At 44.7% G+C, this 20,718-nt stretch overlaps 1 protein-coding gene across 3 annotated transcripts in view; it reads left to right on the top strand.

The window, feature by feature from the left end:
* The window catches only part of LOC143996051 (ATP-dependent translocase ABCB1-like), a 102,276-nt gene that overhangs the window by 41,426 nt on the left and 40,132 nt on the right, over positions 1-20,718 (top strand). For all 3 annotated transcript variants that reach the window (XM_077490858.1, XM_077490859.1, XM_077490860.1), the window contains 5 exons: positions 1,840-2,016; positions 8,121-8,267; positions 11,627-11,728; positions 12,891-12,968; positions 14,931-15,014. In XM_077490858.1, coding sequence (XP_077346984.1) covers positions 1,840-2,016; positions 8,121-8,267; positions 11,627-11,728; positions 12,891-12,968; positions 14,931-15,014 — 588 coding nt within the window. The remainder of the gene's footprint in view (positions 1-1,839; positions 2,017-8,120; positions 8,268-11,626; positions 11,729-12,890; positions 12,969-14,930; positions 15,015-20,718) is intronic.

Genomic DNA, 20,718 nt, shown 5'->3' with positions numbered 1-20,718 from the left:
CTCTTCTTTTGTATATAGCGCACAAAATGAAAACTGCAGAGGTGATCAAATACCACCAAATGAAAGTTCTATTTGTGGGAAAATAAGGACCTCAGTTTTGTTTGGGTACAGTGTAGCACGACCACACAATTGTCAGTTAAAGTGGCGCAGTGCCGTATCACAAAAAATGGCCTGGTCATTGAGCAGCCAAATCTTCTGGGGTTGAAGTGGTTAAGGTGAACTCCCGCCAATTTTTTTATTAAATATGTAGAGCAACAATTATTATTTTTTCAGATCCTCAGAGAGTTCTTTGCCACGAGGTTCCATGTTGAACTTTCAGTGACCAGTATGAGAGAGTGAGAGTGATAATACCAAATTTAACACACCTGCTCCCCATTCACACCTGAGACCTTGCAACAATAACGTGTCACATGACACCGGGGAGGTAAAATGGCTAATTGGGCAGAATTTGGACATTTTCACTTAGGGGTGTACTCATTTTTGTTGCCAGCAGTTTAGACATTAATGGCTGTGTGTTGAGTTATTTTGAGTGGGCAGCAAATTTACACTGTTATACAAGCTGTACACTCACTAATTTACATTGTAGCAAAGTGTCATTTCTTCAGTGTTGTCACATGAAAAGATATAATAAAATATTTACAAAAATGTGAGGGGTGTACTCACTTTTGTGAGATACTGTATATCAAATACACTGCCACTAACTAACTAACCTGCCTGCTTAATCTAGCTTAATCTTTCTATCTCCATCAACTATAACACACTATACGGCCGCTGTGTAAGCAGCCTTATATAGTGTGGGGCGTGGACTTGGTCCCCCTGAGTCATGATTGGCCAAAGGCACTCTGCCATTGGCCAATTATGGCTCTCGCTGAGGAGCGTGCTGTTATTGGCCAAAGCATGCAGGTCAGGTGTATGCTTTGGCCAATCATCATAAGGCAATGCACTGCGGGCTGGCAATGCATTATGGGGAGCTTGAATTTGCCGCGAACGCCCCATAAAATTTGCTGTTCAGCGAACGGGCGAACACCCAGTGTTCAAGTCAAACTCGAAGCTCAGCCTTACTAAATACTTACAATTGTAGGAAAACAATACAAGATATACAGAGTACTGCAAACATGCATATAATGCCGCGTACACACGACCAGACTTTCCGGCAGAAAAGGTCAGACGGTCTTCCTGTCGGAGTTCCGACGGAGTTCAGACCGAACAGACTTGGCCACACACGTGATGACGTACAACGGGACTAGAAAAGGAAGTTCAATAGCCAGTAGCCAATAGCTGCCCTTGCATTGTATTTGGTCCGCCGGACCAGCATACTGACGAACGGTTTTCCCGATAGAAATTGATTCCGTCAGACAGATTTTAAACATGTTCTATTTCTAGGTCCATCGGAATTTTTGAACAAAAAAAGTCTGATGAAGCCCACACACGATCGTAATATCTGATGGAATAATTCCGTCTGACCTTTTCTGCCGGAAAGTCCGGTCGCGTGTACACGACATAACACACACATGCCACACAATCTAACTTTCAGAGCAAATAACCATTTACAATGGTCTGCATGCGATAGGATATAATAAAAAGTTACTTAGTTTGGGTTATAGTTTGCAATTTCCATACCAAACAGGACTCCAGGCTACTGAAACGAAAACAAAATGATTGCAATGTTATACTTAATAGACCAAAAAGGAGCAACTAAAAAGTTCATTATTAGGGTTTACATATGCTTCCATTGTGTTGGATCCAAATGGTGTCTCTTTTCCCCATTCCATAATGTTGTAAAGCACAGGCATAATCAATGTATATAATTCTGTTTTCTAAAGCTCTGTTTGTATTTAGACTGTAGAAACGGCAGAGGATGACGATGATGAAAACAGAAATGATGGGGTACCAGAAGATACCCCAGACTTAAATCACTCAGGGGACAAGCTGGTCAGGAGATTGTCTAGCAGGAAAAGTTTGAGGAGAACTTCAGAAAAACAAGACACCCAACAGGAAAAGAAGGATAATGAAATGGTGACTAATGGCAGTTGGATGACTGTGTACTGTATAGTATATATCTTATCCTTCCAGGTCATGGTAAAGCTAATAGTAATTAGTCCCAATCAAGTAGACTTGTTGAAGATATGTATTTCCTCATCCAATTAGCTTATTTAGTTCCAATGGGTGTCAGCAACATACCCCAGCGTTTCTAACTACATGGACAACTTTGTCATCCTAATGAACTCAAGGCATTCCTCTACATACAGAGACAAAATATCTTACCTGAAATGTCTGTCACTCTGCTCTCTCCTCTTGTTGGTGCTGCAGCACAGCTGGTTGGTGGTTTGTGCTGTTTTTTTCCCCCTAGTCTGAGAGCGGCTGTACAAGGGACTGCTGGGGTTTCATTCCAAGTCAAATTTACCGTATTTATCGGCGTATAACACACACTTTTCCCCCCCTAAAGTCAGGGGGAAATCGGGGGTGCATGTTATACGCCATTCCCCCGCTGTTTGTAAACCTTTCTGCAGTTCTCTGCGGCTTCCGGAGATCTTCGGCCGTTCTCTGCTATTTTCAGCCATTCTCTGCTATTTTCGGACACACTCGGCCGTACTTGGCCGCTTTCCGAAAGCCGGAAGCTGACGAGAACGGCCGAGTGTGGCCGAAAATAGCCGAGAACGGCCGAAAATAGCCGAGAACTGCCGAAAATAGGCGAGAACTGCAGAGTGCGGCCGAAAATACCCGAAAGCTGCAGAGAACTACCGAGAACTACCGAGCACCGCCTAGATACACAGGACACCCGCTCTGTATCTCGGCAGTGCCGTTTTTAAATGGCAAAGACACAGACAAGGCTGCAAATTACTGACAAGGCTAAATGCAAGGCTGCAAATGACTGACAAGGCTGCAAATGACTGACAAGGCTAAATGAAAGGTTGCAAATGACACGGACAAGGCTTCATTGATGTGCATTTAAAGCGGGAGTCCACCGGGACTCCGCGTTTTTTTTTTTTTTTAAAAGCCAGCAGCTACAAATACTGCAGCTGCTGACTTTTAAAATAGTGACACTTACCCGCCCAGCGCGCCCGCGATGTCGGCACCCGAAGCCAATCTCTAGATTGTCTCTCGAGTGCTGCCGTCGCCATCTTGGGTATGGGAATCAGGAAATGGAGCCTTTCGGCTTCATTTCCCGGTTCCCTACTGCGCATGCGCGAGTCGCGCTGTGCAATAAGGACGGTCCCCGCTGCCTCTGGGATCTGTGTGTTTCCCAGCAGGCAGCGGGGCACTTGCGGAAAGGGGCGGGCACTTGCGGAAAGGGGCGTAATCTACGCCCCTTTCCGCAGAGAGCTATCCCGGAAGTGGGTGCAGATACCTGTACTGTACAGGTATCTGCACCCCCTCCCCCCCTGAAAGGTGGCAATTGTGGCGCCGGGGGGGGGGGAGGGTTCCGATGAGCGGAAGGTCCACTTTAGGGTGGACCTCCGCTTTAAATGTATGTTTTTTTCCTTAAACTTCCCTCCTAAAAGTTTTTTTCTTTTAAATTCCCTCCTAAACTTGGGGTGCGTGTTATACGCCGGCGCGTGTTATACGCCGATAAATACGGTAAGTACTTACACATACAAGTTGTCCCCTTAGGACAGTACATTTGTTACTGGCAGGATCCCTAGTTCAAAAAGAAAACTATTGTAGCCACCACCTCTAAGGAGTGGACTGGTAAACTGCAATATACAGTAAAACTTTAGATTTTGAGAGCATAATTCCTTCTGGAAACATGCTTATAATCTTAAGAATTTGTATATCAAAGCAAATTTCCCCATAAGAAATAATGGAAACTCAGATGATTTGTTTCACAACCATTTATTTATAAATCCTTCAGTTTATAGTCCATATAAAAAGATTATAGCAATGTGATGGGTTGTATAACCATAAAATGTCCGTTTCCAATTGGAAGCCTCCACAAGGGGATACGCAGCAAAATCCGGCAGAAGCTACAGGGTATAAAAGAGAAGAGAGGCACCTCTAAGTGTAGCAATATGATTACATTTAATAAAGATACAACATTTAGCAAATCACATGGTCGATGATTAAAAGAGGCACATCTAAGTATGCAGGCATCCGGGGTAAAGCTGTCCACATAGACCGCCCTCCGCACCGCCGACTCTCACCGCTGTCAGTCAGTCACCGCTGCAATCGTGACTCGAGAAGACTACCCTGCAGTAAAGCGATGGGAAAACGAGGCTTGAAGCACTCATGAAGTGCAGCGTGGAAGGGAGGACCTTGATGGCGGTGTGGAGGACGGTCTATGTGCACAGCTTCACCCCGGATCCCTGCATACTTAGATGTGCCTGTTTTAACCTCCCTGGCGGTATTCCAGAATGTGGCTCTGGGTTAAATTTCAGTACCATTAGCGGTAACCCCGAGCCACACTTGGGATTGCATTGTAGAATCCTGGTCTGGTGTACTTACCTTGTCACCAGGATCCTGCGATGTCCCGCCTACTGTGTCTGTGGGCTGTGTCCTCCTCCCAATGCCTCCAAGTGCCAAGCTCCGTTCCCTGCGAGCATTCAAAAAGTACACAAAACATAACAAAACACATACAGTACAGATTACATTACTATATGAAATAATTTCACATCCCTTTTGTCCCTAGTGCTTTGTCCTATGCCCTGCATGCAGTTTTATATTATATATACTGTTCTTTCTGCCTGGAAACTTGAGATTGTCCATGGCAACAAAAAAGTGTTTTAGACCAGCTAGAAAACAGCGATAGTAAATTAGAACACTTGCAGACTTGAGCAATAGTGAATCGTGGGGAAATTAATTTTATTATTATTATTTGTTATAGTTATTTATTATATTATAATTTATGATTTCGTGTTTCAAACTTTATTATACCCGGGATGCTTACTAGACTCTTGTTTGGACAGATTTAAGTGAGTTATTACTAAGAATTGCAGGCCTACAATATAAAACGACAAATTTACTCTCTCAAACCAAGGTTTTACTGTATTACATTTTTGTTTTTAAGTTTAGATATGCTTTAAAGTGGTTGTAAAACTCAGGCATGAAATACTATGTAAGCATATTCCTCTATAGTGTGTACATGTCTCAGTTAAGAGCACTGGGTGTCATTTCTGTCTGCTGCTTTGTTCCTCTGCTATCAGCATTAATCACATCTGACAAGTTTTCCTGACACCAAGAGAAAAATGGTGACAGGGAAGGGATCTCCAGCAGATTGATAGCCTGGGCTCTGTTCCTGTGTGCTGTGGGAAGGAAGTGTTTGCCTTCCCTCCAATCAGCTCTCGGAGCTCTCCTCACTGAGCTCTGCAGAGTGTAACTTCAGCTCTCCATCCCTTTTTGACAACTCTTCAAGCTTAAAAATGTAGCACTTAGAACAGATGTAGAGAAGAGAAGACTGCAGATAGAAAGATACAACTTATATAGGAGGATTTATTTTATCTCTGTGTATCACCTGAGGATAGTCACCTCACCGGATATTTGTAAGGATTTACACTTTAACTTCTTGAGATCCGCGCTATAGCCGAATGACGGCTACAGTGCGGACCTACTTTGCCGGGACTACGTCTATTGACGTTGTCCCGTGCACGAGGGGCGCGCGCGGCGCGCTCTGTGATCAGCGAGTCTATGAGACTCACCTGATCACAGATCGGAACAAGGGGTCGATCCCGACCCCTTACCACGTGATCAGCTGTCAGCCAATGACAGCTGATCATGTGATCACAACACAGCCGGCAATGGGCTATTTTTCCTCCTCGCGCTGACAGCGTGAGGAGAAAAAAAAAAGCCAATCACCGGCGGCCGAGCTGGGGACAGCTCATTAGTGCCCACCTGCCCCCTGCCAGTGCCACCTAAAATATGCCAAAAAGTGCCACCCATCAGTGCCCACAGTGCCACCTATCAGTGCCCACAGTGCCACCTATCAGTGCCCACAATCTGCCTCGCACACACAGTGCTGCACCTCAGTGTCACATATCCGTGCCCATCAGTGTCATGTACCAGTGCCCATCAGTGCCCATCAGTGATGCCCATCAGTGCCCAGCAGTGCCACCTATCAGTGCCACCTATCAGTGCCCATCAGTCCCATCTATCGGTGGTACCTATCAGTGCCACCCATCCGTGCCACCTTATCTGTGCCCATCTTTGCCCATCAGTGCCGACTTATCTGTGCCCATCAGTACTGCCTTATTTGTGCCTATCGGTGCCACCTTATCTGTGCCTATTAGTGCCGCTTTAACTGTGCCCACCAGCGCCGCCTATCAGTGCATTTCAATGAAGGAGAAAAATTACCTGTTTGCAAAATTTTATAACAAACATGATTTTTTTATTTTTTTTGCATCTTTTTTTGTCTGTTTAGCAAAAAATAAAACTCCCAGCTGTAATTAAATACCACTAAAAGAAAGCTCTATTTGTGGGAAAAAAATTATAAAAATTTCATTTGGGTACAGTGTTGTATGACCACACAATTGTCATTCAAAGTGCATCAGCGCTGAAAGCTGAAAATTGGTCTGGGCAGGAGGGGGGTTTAAGTGCCCAGTAAGCAAGTGGTTAAAGGTATAAACAGGATTGATTGACCATGGAGAAGTAATCCTAAGGCAGAGTTGATGATTGGCCAGCGTTGGTTGCTTTGCTCCTTGGCAACTGATATAATGTAATGAACAATGCAGAATTTGGACATATTACTTTATATCATGGGATCCAAGATTCATGATTTCTGCTTGACAGGCAATACATACATTTTTTTTTTGAAAACTGACATTTTACTGAAATTTCAAGTGAAACAAAGAAATCAAAGAAGGAACAATAAGGCACAGGTAATAAAAGTAAGCGGTCACAGACCACAGTAAGCAAAGGCAAAGAATACAGCATTGCATCAACTCAAGCATTACAGTACAATGACACTCAGTTACCGGGAGAGTTAGAGTCCTGCAGCCTGCTACCGGTCAATTTAACAAACCTTTCTGTGACCAAAAAAAGAAGGGAGCTTAAGGAGAAAGAAGGAAAATAGGAAAGGTGAACAAAAACACGAAGAATCGTGCAAACAGCCCTAGAACGGGAGAGAAAAGGTGCAGATTAGATAGAGAAGAAGAAAGAAATGTAAAGGGAAGTAAAAGAAAGAAAAGTAAAGTAAAGGACGCCCATCCGACCAACCGACCCCGCGCCCCCTCCACCTCCACACTCAAAAGGCGGGTGCCTCCATCTTATCCCAAAGATCCCATACCTTGTTATGTTTGTCAAGCGTGTTATTTAGGGAAGCTGTAAGATATTCCATACGCCTGACGTCTCTAATTCTAGTGTGTAACTCAACTAGTGAAGGAATTTCCCGTTTCTTCCATTTTAGGGCAATTAGGCAGCGCCCAGCCGTCAGCACGTGGGCTAGTAGGGTTTGGGAGGATCGGGAGAATGTGGCAGGAGGGAGGCCCAGGAGAAACAGCTTGGGGTCTAATGGTATTTGTGCTTCAAAAATGGTACATAATAAGGCCCTAACCATTTCCCAATAGGGGACAACTCGTGGACATGTCCAGTAAATATGGAACAGTGTCCCAACTGCACTACGGCAGCGCCAACAGCGGGAGTCCGCGGAGGGGTAAATAGAATGGAGCAGGGACGGAGTTTGATACCAATGCAGCATAACCTTGTATTGATTTTCCTTATATAAAGTGCAAACGGAGCTTTTAGCTGCTAGTGACCACACCCGCTGCCATGTCTCCAAGGGCACAGCCTCCCCCAGGTCCCTGTCCTATTTATCCATATACGCGTGCCGCAGTCCCGTCAAAGAGGAATCCACTATTAGAATTTGGTAGGTACGTGAGATCATGCCCTTCGGAGACGAGCCCTCCAGGCATACTTTTTCAAACTCAGTTAAAGGGGAGAATTGTAGGGTCGGTGTAAAAGATTGTGCGAAATGGCGGATCTGCAGGTAGCTATAGAATGCTTGTTTAGGTAAATCATATAAGTCCTTTAATTCCTGGAATGATCTAAGTAACTTAGTCCTAGTGTCCACCAGCTGAAATACATACATTTTAAGCCACTTTTTTGCTCTAGGGACTGGATGGTTAGACTCAATCACAATAATGATAATATAATAAAATCATAATATAATTGGTGTCTTTTGTGTTCCACAGAGTGATGAACCCCCACCAGTCTCATTCTTCAAGATCCTGAAGCTAAATAAACCGGAGTGGCTGTATTTTGTGGTAGGAGTCATCTGTGCCATAATCAATGGTGGTACTCGGCCCGCTTTCGCTATTATATTCTCCAGGATTATTGGGGTAAGGTGGATCTATAATGTTTTTTTTGTTTTCCTCTGTCTTATTCTGTTTTTCAGTTACTAGTTGTTAAAGGGTAAGTGTCATGCAATAAGCCTAATGTTACATTCCATCTGACAGTGAGTTTTCTTATCATGCCAGATTTGAGTAGTGTACAGGAGCCTGGGTAGAAACATTTGTTTTCTGACTTCTTTGTAGTCCTGATCTTCATGCCAGGTGAGCCAAACACAGAAGGATCAGATACAGGAGCATAGATAAGGAGGGGGGATAGGGGAGTCCAAACCTCACCAGAGCGTCTTCGGCACCACAGCTAGCAATGATACTGGGTGGCATCTGAAGCACTGCAGCCACAACTCCTGCCACCTGTTACAATGCACAGATAGCCAGTGGCAGTTCAGAGAGAAGGAGGCTCTCTTTAGCTTCTCGTTAGCTCTGGTCATAGAGCCGAGGGTGAGCTCCCCCTCACTGAACTCATTCTGAGCTGCCTGGTCTTTGGTGTGTATTTCATGGTGGGTGGAAAGCTGCATAGAGGGGAGCGGGGGAAGTCTGTACTAATGTGTACTGGGGGTAGTTATACTAGGTGGAGCGTTACGGGGGGGGGGGGGGGGTATTTGTACTGAAGGCAACAAAGAATTGGCTCAAGAAAAAGCACATTAAGGTCATAGAGTGGCCTAGCCAGTTTCCAGACCTTAATCCTATAGAAAATGTATGGAGGAGCTGAAACTTCGAGTTGCAAAGACAAATAAGAAGCCTTAAGGATTTAGAGAAGATCTGTAATGAAGAGTGGACCAAAATCCCTCCTCAAATGTGTGCAAACCTGGTCATTAACTACAAGAAACATCTTACCTCTGTGCTTGCCAACAAGGGTTTCTCCACTAAGTACTAAGTCATGTTTTGCTTGGGTATCAAATACTTATTTTACTCACTGAACTGCAACTTAATTTATAACATTTGTATCATGTGTTTTTTTATGAATTTTTGGTTGATATTCTGTCTCTATCATTTAAAATACACATATGATAAAAATTATAGATCCTTCATTTCTTTGTAAGTGGGCAAACTTACAAAACCTGCAGGGGATCAAATAATTATTTTCCCAACTGTATATGAAGGCTGGTATCATTCACCCACTGGCTTTTTTTTTTTCTTGGACACTCCAGTGATGTAGCAAGGTCTCCGGCCTTGTCCAGTCTAATGAGGACCTCCAAGGCCAAAGATAGCTGACATCATTCAATATGTAGTGGGTTGTGAGGCATAGTGGGTACAAAGATGGTGGAAGTCATTGGGCGCCAGACACTTCTTGGATGTAAAAGAGTTTTTATTTCTTTTGACAGTCCTTTTTGTATTTTTTGGGGAAAGAGGGTTAGGGCCAGGACACCCTTAGAATCAATTGGCAGACTCTGAGACTTCAATAGGAGGACAGCCATGCAGGGAAAGGCCCCAGCAAAGCACCACTTCTGCACATGCAGGAATGCTGTCTCCTTTGGTAACAGTCCTTTAACAGTAACGTAACAGTTCTTTCAGCTCCACTACAACTGCCTCTTGTAGTTCTTCAACACTGAGCTATTGGTCTCTCAATAGACCCTCTGATTCACTGACTCTCAATCCCTTGAGCTCCTCCAAGGTTGGTGGTGGTATCTCCCTCAAGCGTCTACCACGCTTCCCTGCTGGGTCCCTAGCTTGGCACTCCAGATACTTCTCAAACTTCACCCCCGCTAGCCAGCAAGGTCCCTGGCTTGACTCACAAGGCTGCCCTGAAAGCGTCTCCTCCGCACGTTGGGTTCCTGACTTGATTACCGCCTGAATTTTCCTGATTCTCCATCATGTCCGTTCAGTGAGAATATGGTTCCAGTACTTTCTTCAGTTACTCACTGTGGTCCCTGGTAAAGGTGGTTGGTCCCTTTGTGGCGACAGCTTCCCTTCCACCTCCGACCACTGACAGGTTCTCCAGCCGATAGCACCGTCACTTTTGGTTGGACTGCAAGCCAGATGCCCCTAGGATAAGCCAATCTACGGCATATGACACATGTCCACCCAGACAGCCATCCAGGTGGCACAGAACAGCAATCACCTGACCTCACTCGAATATATAGGTTCTCCGTGCAGGCAAAGGGATTCAAGAAAACCACTACCCATTGGCTGAGATACCCCATATACCCATAACCTGACCTTGTGTTGCCCTTCTCATATCTAGTACCACTAAGTTCCCGGCCAACTAGTGGTAGAAGGGAAAAGTGCAACAAGGCCAAACTTAGGGAGAAATCAATAGATCTCTATCAATCGATCAAGATGACTACTCTTGGCAAGTATATTTTTGATACGCTCCCTGACTAAACCCCACGGTGCTACAGTGAAATCTCTCTGCCATAAGTTTTGACTTATCTTGGGCATTTTGGGTATTCGAACATACACACAGTATGTGTGCTCAAGCTACACCTGCTAAATCCTTCATAATATAAAATAAATATATACCCAGCAGCAGGGCTTTTTTTCTCAGAGAAAAGGTGCAGGAACTCCTCCTTTTCTCCGCCCCTACCCACCTCCGAGCACCATTTCATGGTTCCACCCCCTACCCACCTCCTATACTGCCCTTTTAGAGAATGCAGAACCAGAACCAAGTATTTTGTGCTGATCAGTAGTTTGTATGGAATGTGTTAATAATAACAGAAAAAGCAGTAAAATAGGTCCACTGTAGCCAGTAACAATATAGCCCCCTCCAGATATAATAGACCCCCCCCCCCCCAACAACAATGGACCACCCGAAACAGAATCCCCACAGCAGCAACAACAGATCCCCCCACAGCCAGCATCAATAGAACCTCCAGCAGCCAGCAACAATAGACCTATCCCTCAACAGTACATCTTTCCCAGAAATAACTGACCCCCAAGTAATATAAGACCAGCCCCAGCAACAATAGGTCCCCCTGAAAAAATAGATTCCCTCCCTCTAGAATAGATCCCCCAGCATTCAACATCAATAGACCATGCAGCACACCATAGCACCCTTTAACATTAGATACAGTCATTGCTGGAGGTGCCGGAACTGCCTTCCCCCACGTTCCTGCTGAAGAAAAGCCCTGCCTAGCAGAGATGGTGGAAACCTTTTTACAATGGTCATGGCCCCATACCAAAAGGTATAAGGCTTAACACTCCAGCAGGGAATAATCAATTTTGGGTAGACGGATTCTATACGTTTTGTCTAGACTTTAGAAAGGTAGTTTTGTCATTTTGATATCGTTTTTTGTATTTCCAGACGTCCCCTCAATTCTGCCCTGTTGGCCACAGTCAGTTCTAACCCTTGCACCATTCTTGCCACAATGGTAAAATAACTTTGCTGCAATGTAATATCATCTATTTTTCAGGTATTTGCAGGACAGGCAGATGAAATTAGAACAAGAAGCAACTTTTTCTCACTGATGTTTGTGGCTCTTGGAGGAATCTCTTTTGTGACCTTTTTCCTACAGGCAAGTATTTGGTATTATTTACCCAGTGTTATTACTTTGTGCCATTTATATACAGAACAGGAAGTCACATTCAGACAACATGATAGAAGTGACTCCTAAAGCACAATTTAAGTTAGACAGCCCTATACTCCTGCAGGTTATGATTTTTGACAGTTTTTTTGTGTGAAAATGCTTTAGAAACCTTTTTCTTCCTGCCATCATGTGCTGGCAGAGCTGAGTAACAGCCACAATCCTCATCTCAGACTTGTATTGCAGAAGTGATGTATCTGACCAGATTTGTTACATTAATGAGTCTTAAGTCAAATTGCAGGTGATTTCTGCTGAATCAGTCGCAATATGATTTGTAGGTGGCCCTGTCATCCCAACAAAAATTAATTATTCAATTTCTCTTAAGGAGCCGAGGGGAAAATTGTCTAATCAGATACACTCACTGTTTGGGTATTGTGACAGCCATGGGTACCAGCTGTCAGAATACAATAATCGACATGGGAGATTCCTCCATCCATGCTTAATGCCGCGTACACACGATCGGAATTCCGGCCAGAAAAATACCTATTTCATCTAGCTTTTCATCGGAATATGCGACCGTGTGTATGCTCCATCGGAATTTAGCTGTCCGAATTTCCGCCAGCCAAAAATTGATAGCATGTTCTCAATTTTCCCGACGGAAAAACGTTCTATCGGTAATTCCGATCGTGTGTATGCAATTCCGACACGCCAAAAATCACGCATGCTTAGATTCAACTACGAGACAGAAGCTATTGGCTACTGGCTATTGAACTTCCTTTTTCTAGTCACGTCATACGTGTTGTACGTCACCACGTTATAAATGATCCGAATTTGATGTGACCGTGTGTAGGCAAGACAGCTTGAGCCGAATTCCGTCGGAATTCCATCGGGAAAACCATCAGAGATTTTTCCGACGAGAATTCCGATCGTGTGTACGCGGCATAAGAGATTTTTCTCTTTTGGCCTGGGCGGAAGTAAAGAAATCTACTGTTTTGTATAGCTAGCTTTATTTTGACCTGCACAGCCATATTTAGACACAACAGGAACAGGAAATAAAAATATACATAATGCCTCTATACATTTAACGCTTTCATTATATTGCATGTATATTCTCTGTATATGTATATTCTCAGTCCTTTTTTATTTTATTTAGGGATTTACATTTGGGAAAGCAGGGGAGATCCTTACAAAGAGGCTGAGACTTCTGACATTCAAAGCGATGCTGAGACAGGTTAGCCACTGAATTGTATATACTGTATGTACAGCTCTACTCTGTCCTGTGATGTGACACAGCCTGAAAATGTAACTATAACCTTTCTCTATCAGTAGGGAAGGTCTGGGAGGTCACTGTAGTCTTGAGCTGGCTTTAAAATACAGCCCGGGCAAAATGCTTAAAGTGTGTGAAAATCGTTCTTTAGACCTAAAACACTTCATGTTCTAGGGCAACTATGCTGCTAATCCATAGATACAATACCGTAAATGAACATTGTCACCATTACCTCCTAAATCAGATTGGACAAGACTCTGCCTCTCAGAATCCTAATAGTGCAGGTTTTCACCTTATTTGTCCATTCTAAAGGTCACCAGCTTTGCCTTTCTTTACAAGAACTTTTATTTAAGTTTTTTTTCTTGTATCAGGCCCCCTTGTGCCACCATGTGCTCCCTGTGGACCTTAATTTAGTTCTTTCTGGCTTGGAGAAACTACCCTTTCAACCACTGGGGATATTCCCTGGGAATCCATGGCCAACATGATAGCCCTTTTCTGATAACTATAACTTATATTTGATGTATCTCTCCTGCTAAGAGCCCTCCTTCATAATTCACAATGATACAAATTTTTTGGAAGTAGAAGAAAAGAGCTGTGCCAATAAATAAAAATAGCTTATAATAAAACAGCACTACATTCATCATAAAGTCCCTGACTTATTAAAGTATAAAAGTCCATAGCGAGAAGATCTTTGTGTAAAAGGAAAATCACTTAGCTTCAAAAACGGACACACCACAGTGATTCCACACATCTATCACTAATGTGCCCAGCCACCGACAAAAGAATGCGCTTACCAGATGGTAGAACGTAAGGAGCGTTATGGTAAAAGCCAGTTGCAACCTCTCGCCTACACCAGATGTCTTGCAATTCAAAATCTAAAATCATCAATACTCCTTTAATTATAAACGAAAATGCACTTACATAAGAAAAAAAGTTTGATCGCATAGAAACAAGCCAGCTGGCAAATCGGGAGCCCGTCCTCCTCTCGCACAACGTGGTGATGTCACAACTTTTCGTCAGACGTGACGTTTTCAATGGGGAATGGGCAAGCCGCAACGCACCACCATTAAATAGAGCTAGACCTCGTTCTGAGACGTAGAGGTCCGGCCAAAGACACCATCTTAGATATGGGCAAATTCCCTATATCCCATAACATACTATAAGGGCAAACCAGAACATCCTATAACGGATGGGTTCTCCCTTGTACTGATAGACAAATACCAAAAAGTAAATTACAATTTGAAAGGGACCTGGAGAATTTTCTACCTTCTTTGTGTCCTGCTCCCTAGCATCCTAGGAGCAATCTCTACATGTCCTGCTTTTAAAATCTTTTTTTCAGTTTTCTGTATGAACATGGGAATGATCTGATAGAGAGCTATATCAAAAAAAGGCTGCTGGCATCCCATTGGATGTTAATTGTTTTTAGAGTTTGCTTACAGTTGACTGACTGAAGTCATGTAGGATAGGCATGCCTAAAGGTAGCTGAGGAGGCCTGTTTCCATAGATCATTGGTTTCTGCCAGGTTAACATTTTTCCTGTTTTTTTTGATAAGGGTATGTTAAGATCAGGGCTTGGTCATAGGGCAGGCAGAAGACAAAGCCTTCTTAGGTACTTCAGCAAAGTGGAGGGGTTGAAAAGGAGCAAAACTTGAAACCTATACTACTGAAATAGTTCATAGCTCATGGAGAGCGGGGCACATGTTGGCCTTTTTTGCCTTGGGTGCTAAATGATCTTGTTCTGGCACTGGTCGAGGTGAAGGGTTAGATTGTACTGACTTTCAGGTGCAGTAATTTACATTTTGTTTGCAAGTGTAGTTATTCTTTAATTAAGGACAGGGCTGCAATGAGAGTTGAGGCAAATGATGACAATTTCTAAATCTGTGCTTTTTCTGGCTAATTCTTTTCTTTTGCACTTTTTCCATTAAAGGAAATTGGATGGTTTGATGACTTCAAAAACAGCACTGGTGCCTTAACCACAAGGCTGGCTTCTGATGCTTCGAAGGTTCAAGGAGTAAGTAACTAATACCTTTCTTCATTTGGTTCCTGTTTTGTCCTATGAATAAGTCAGAACATTTTAATCAATCAGTCATGAATGGGCATTTGTAAGAATATGACTTTCCCCATAGGTGTGAATGTTGTTACATTGTAATGCCCCCATGAAGGCTAACATTTGTCCAGACTTTTGTATGGTTAAGGCTGCTGGAGAAAAGTAAAAATCATCAGTAATGAGTGAACCTGTCACTAAAATGTTGATGATTTGAGACAAGACCAGAAGACAAAGTACAGATCTTCATTCTGAAAGTCCACAGGTGTTTCAGAACAAAAATGAGATTGGGGTAAGGGACAGATTTGATTGCCAATTTATACATCTTGTAAGGAGTGTAGTGTGATCTTTGAATTAAATTAAATTGTAAGTGAATGTCCTGTGTACCAACAAGGCAGGATTAGGAACATAATGGGCCTGGTGCTGAGTATTTTGGTGGGCTTTTTATAAAAAATAAAAATAATAAATAAATAAAAATGTAATACATTTTTGTTATAACAAATTAAATTAAATAGAGGGAGGGAGGATGATAGAGAGAGAAAGGGGATAAGAGAGGAGTGAGAGGTAATGGAGGGGGGATGAGAGAGAGAGAGAGAGAATGCGCATGAGCATGCGTGGGAGTGACATCAATGCAGCCCAGCCAAGGCAAGTGCCCAAAACACAGAACCCGGAAGGAAGACTGGGTGAAGATGGAAGCGCCCAGGACCTGTCGGATTAATCACAGCGCAGCGCTGGAGGGCTCGGTCTGACAGGTAAGTGTACCCTAATGTGCTAATGCTGTATGCTGTGCATACTAGTACATTATGGCATAACCTACCTCAGGGCTGGTAAAAAGTAGTAATGTTAGCAAAGTTTATTACCGCTTTAATATCACAGGATCCCAGGAGCCTCTCATGGGGCCCCCTACTGACCTGGTGGCCCTTGGGCAGTGCCCAAGTGCATAGTTGTCAACAATATTTTCAGGGACACTTTTTTTACCAGTGGTATATTTAGAGTAGCTGACATCCGCTATGCTCCTCTATACATCACAGTAGTAATCACAAAATTAGATGAGTACTAATAATGGGCAGAACAAATATGAGGACTGAGATTTCCTTTAGCTGAACTAACAAGTGTGCCCATTCTAGAGCTGGTAACATTGAGGATATTCAGTATAATTTTAAAGAACTGTTTTTGTGGGTAAGAGGCATAGGGGAGGAGTATGGATGGTATAAAAGTGGCAGGGCAGGTGAGGGAGAGGAATGTGAAGGGTATAACAGTGGGCACTATGTACAGGAGAGGAGTGTGGAGGGTATGCCAGTGGGCAGTATGTACAGGAGAGGAGTGTGGAGGGTATGATATGGGCAGTGTGTACAGGAGAGGTGTGTGAAAAATATTATGGGGGCAGTGTGTACAGGTGAGAAATGTGGAGGGTATGACAGTTGGCAGTATGTACAGGAGAGAAGTGTGGAGGGTATGACAGTGGGCACTGGGCATTATGTACAGGAGAGGAGTGTGGAGGGTATCACAGTGGGCAGTATGTACAGGAGAGGAGTGTGGATGGTATGATAGTGGGCAGTATGCACAGGAGAGGAGTGTGGAGGGTATGACAGCTGGCTCTATGTACAGTAGAGGAGTTTATGAAAGTGGGCAGTATGTACAGGAGAGGAGTTGTGTTCTGCCCACTGACAGAACACAATAACACTGCAGGAGTGATTCCCCCATCCATAGGTCAGCAGGTGAGAGGGTGTGTGGGGACAGGCTGGGGAGAAAGGTGGTCATGGAGGCATATCAATCAGCAGGTGGGAGGAGTAACTGGGAGTGATATCTTTTGGAGTAGGGTCTGTCATCTGCAGGTTTGGAAATGGTCACCTGTGATATAAGTTGAAGGGAGGTGGCTGGGGAGTGACCTGGTTGGTGGTGAGTGTGAAATGGATGTTTCAAGTTTCTTTCACCTTTGCAGGAATGCTTACTGCCCTCTGAAAAGTGATCTGTGGTGGTGGATTGCTTTTCAATGAGTGGTACCTCCTTTTTTTTTTTTCAAAATAACAATACAGTAACTGTAATCATACTTGGTTACAAAGGGCGAAACTTGTTGTATTTACAATGTCTGCGCATCTCGACTTCCAGAGCATATGAAGATTAAAACATATTATGTCTATAACAGTCTCGTGAGTGTGAAGCTCCTTGTGTCCCTTGTGTTGGTATTTTTGGTTCATTAGCCAGTATGGGGTGATATTTGATGTCGATTCATGAGTCAACGTTCCTTTAAAGGGATAGATAGAGTAAGAAATGTGAGGGTAAAGTAAGTTAAAGAGGGGGAAGGAGATAGGAAAGGGGGAAGGGGTAGACTCCAGCAGGGAGGGTAGGCCCAGGGGGAAGGAGAAGGAGGGGTAGTAGGGGGAATTTTTCCATCCTCCAGCCCCCCATCTGTGTTGTCACACCCGATTAGGGGTCACTGAGCCAATAGTACCATTTTTTGAGGAACTGCTCTGTGAGGCCCCTGTCTGTGGCCACAAGGTCTTCCATACTCATTACATTTCTGCTACCTGCGTCAACCACACAGCCACTCTCGGAGGCTCCATCTGTTTCCAGAAAAAGGGGGTCCAACTTTTTGCTGCCGTGATCAGTGCTGGGAGGATGGACTTTATGTACGTTTTGCTTGGTATGTCATGGTGGTGTATTAAAAAGAGGTCTTGGGTAGTTTCTTGTCTGTGAACTTTTATATAATGCGATGTATCTCTGTCCAGTATGGGGTCAGAAGCCTGCAGGACCAGAAGATGTGAAGGAGGCTTCCTGCCTCTTCTCCACACTTCCAACAATGGTCTGAGCTCTGGGGGAACATGCCGTGTATTCTGACTGGGGTGTAGTACCAGTGTGACAAGATTTTGTATCCTGACTCTTGTTGGTTGGCACTCATCGATGTTTTGTACATGAAGAGAAGTATTCTCTCCACTTGCCTCTCGGTCAGCTGTATTCCCAGGTCCCGTTCCCATTTAGCTATATAAGGAAGTCTAAATTCCTTGGGGGGTGTGACCAAGATTTGATAAGCTAGCGATATTGTGTGCCTAATCGGCTCTAGTTCTGAGCAAAGAAGCTCGAATGGTGTAAGATTTCTCAAAAATAGCTGCGGTTGGGCTTGCTCTAATAAAGTGTGCTAGTTGTATTTTCTGCCAAAAGGGAAGGTCGTCCAAAAGGGGGTCTTGTATTATGTCATCTCTAGACATCCACCTGCTGCCTCTGATGAAGTGGCGCAGCTGATGTCTATCTTTATCTCTGAGAACCTCAAACCTGGTATCTGTCAATCCCGGTTTAAAGTCGGGGTTCCCTATTATTGAGGTCAGTGGTGAGGGCAGAGAAGCGATCGATTGCTCTTGGTAGGTTTTTTGAGCTAGTCTCAAAGTCTCGCCCACCGTAGGGTGTTTTGTCACTTGTTCTGGGGAGGTCTTTCTGGCACCAGGGCTGCCCCTGTCAGGTATTGTTCTATTTTGATCCACTTCTTGAGTGTCCCGTGTTGACACTAGTCAATGATCCTTGTCAGGTGGCATGCTGCGTGGTATAGTGAGACATCTGTAAAAGCCATTCCCCTCAGCGCTTTTGGTAGACGCAGGATGAACTGTGCCAAGTGCAGATGCCCACTCGCCCAGATGAACATAGTCAGTGCTCGGTTTGTTGCTCTGAGGAAGGTATTTGGGATCCTAACCGGGAGGGCTTGAAGGTGGTATAGTATTCTGGGCATAATGTTCATTTTTATTATATTACACCTCCCGAACTACGAGAACATGCCTTGTTGCCACCTTTCAAGGTCCTTTTTAATGTCTTGCAGTGGGGGGGGGGGGGGGGGGGGTTGATGAAGAAGATGCCCTCCAGTTTGTTGGGCAGTCGGATGCCCAGGTACTTAATATGGGAACTTGCCCACTTAAAAGGAAAATCCTCTCATAGCAAGGAGTACAAGGAGGCTGGCAGTGAAACGTTTAACGCTTCCAATTTCTGGAAGTTGACCTTTGAAAAGGACAACGCTCCTAGTATTAGACCGATTCTCGGCCTTCTCAGGTCTTCAAATTAACCTCTCCAAGACCACAGCGATGAATGTTAACCTCCCTCTGGAACTGGTGCAGCGCCTTCAGGACCATTTTCCACACCGTTGGGCTTCCCACTCGATTGATTATTTAGGTGTCAAATTGACACCGTCTTATTCTTCCCTTTTCTCGGCTAATTATTATCCCCTGTTGCGAACAGTGTCCACCCTTATGCAAGCCTGGCAATTCCCCACACTCTCATGGGTAGGCAGGATCTCGGCGGCGAAGATGACCATCCTTCCTAAAGTCCTTTATTATTTTCGTGCTTTGCCTGTCCGGGTACCACCTTTTTTTCTTCGACTCCTGCAGAATAGGATCCTCCAATTTATATGGGCGCGCAAACGCCCCAGGGTACCTAGAGCAACCCTTTACACCCATAGGCTCCGGGGAGGCTTGGGGGTCCCCAATATCTCTAAATACTACACAGCGGCCCAGATCGCTCCGTTGACTATGCTCCATGCAACCACGGATGTTCCTCTGTGGGTGCTCCTGGAGGTGCCTGGCTGTGACCCTTGTGCACTTCAGGCACTCCTCTGGCTCCCCAGAAATCTGCGCCCTCCCTCCCTCAGCCCCATGCTCCTACATAGTCTGCAGGTGTTCGCTTTTCCAGCAATCTGATGTCCCCCTTTCTATCCCTACTTCCCATCACCCATAACCCTCTTTTCCCCCCGGTACTGGAGGAGCCCCAGGCATTTTCCTGGTGGTCCTCACATGGCTACCCACGAGTCCAAAATTTTCTTTCCTCACGCTTATTCCCCTCCTGGGAGAGTATCCGGGAAACACAAGGGGTGCCGGCTAGCGAGCATTATCACTTTATCCAATTAAAGCACTGGATTGCAGCGTTGCGCCGCAGGTCCACCTACCCCTTCCAAAAAACTTTTTTTGAACATTCATGCCAACACGCCCCAGGGTCCCCGGGCCTTATTTCGGCCATTTATGCCTCCCTGAATAGCCGTTCGCCATCAGCACCCCTCTCTTATATGACTCAATGGGAAAAGGTTCTCCAGACCCCAGTAGACCCAGAGGACTGGAGCAGGGCCTGGAAAACAATCACCACGTTTAACACAAATACCCTGGAGGCTGCATATAAAGTAATGCTCCGATGGTATTGGGTACCTGCCCGCACAGCTCAGGCTTTCCCTGGGAGTACGGACAGGTGCTTCCGCAACTGTGGACAGCGAGGTGATGTTATGCATACATGGTGGACTTGCCCAAGGCTGGTGGGGTTCTGGTCTAGGATTTTTGGTTTGCTGCAGACACTTTTCCACCTAACCATCCGAAGGGACGCTAAGCTAGCTCTCCTACATTGCCCGGTACCTGGTTTGCGGGGCCCTATACAGAAGTTGGCTACTTATCTATTTATAGCGGCCAAGCGGACCATTGCCCAAGCCTGGAAGTCCCAACGGGTAGATTTTCAAGGTGTTAAAACCCGCATGACTGCAATGTTACTTTAGGAACGTATGTCCAGTATTGTTCATGATTCTCATGCTAAATTTCTAAAAATCTGGGAGCCGTGGATCTCCTATGAGTTCCCCGTGCTCCAAGCTGCATGCCTGGGCTTGGTCTAACTCCTCTTGGCGAGGCACCCACACCCGAACGTTCCCCCCCCCCTT

This window comes from Lithobates pipiens, unplaced genomic scaffold (genome assembly GCF_037356315.1).
Source record: "Lithobates pipiens isolate NorthernLeopardFrog02 unplaced genomic scaffold, aLitPip1_a1.2 Scaffold_19, whole genome shotgun sequence".
Lineage (NCBI taxonomy): Eukaryota > Metazoa > Chordata > Amphibia > Anura > Ranidae > Lithobates > Lithobates pipiens.
The sequence above is the reverse complement of the archived record's forward strand: the minus strand, read 5'-3'. Positions and strand labels throughout refer to the sequence as shown.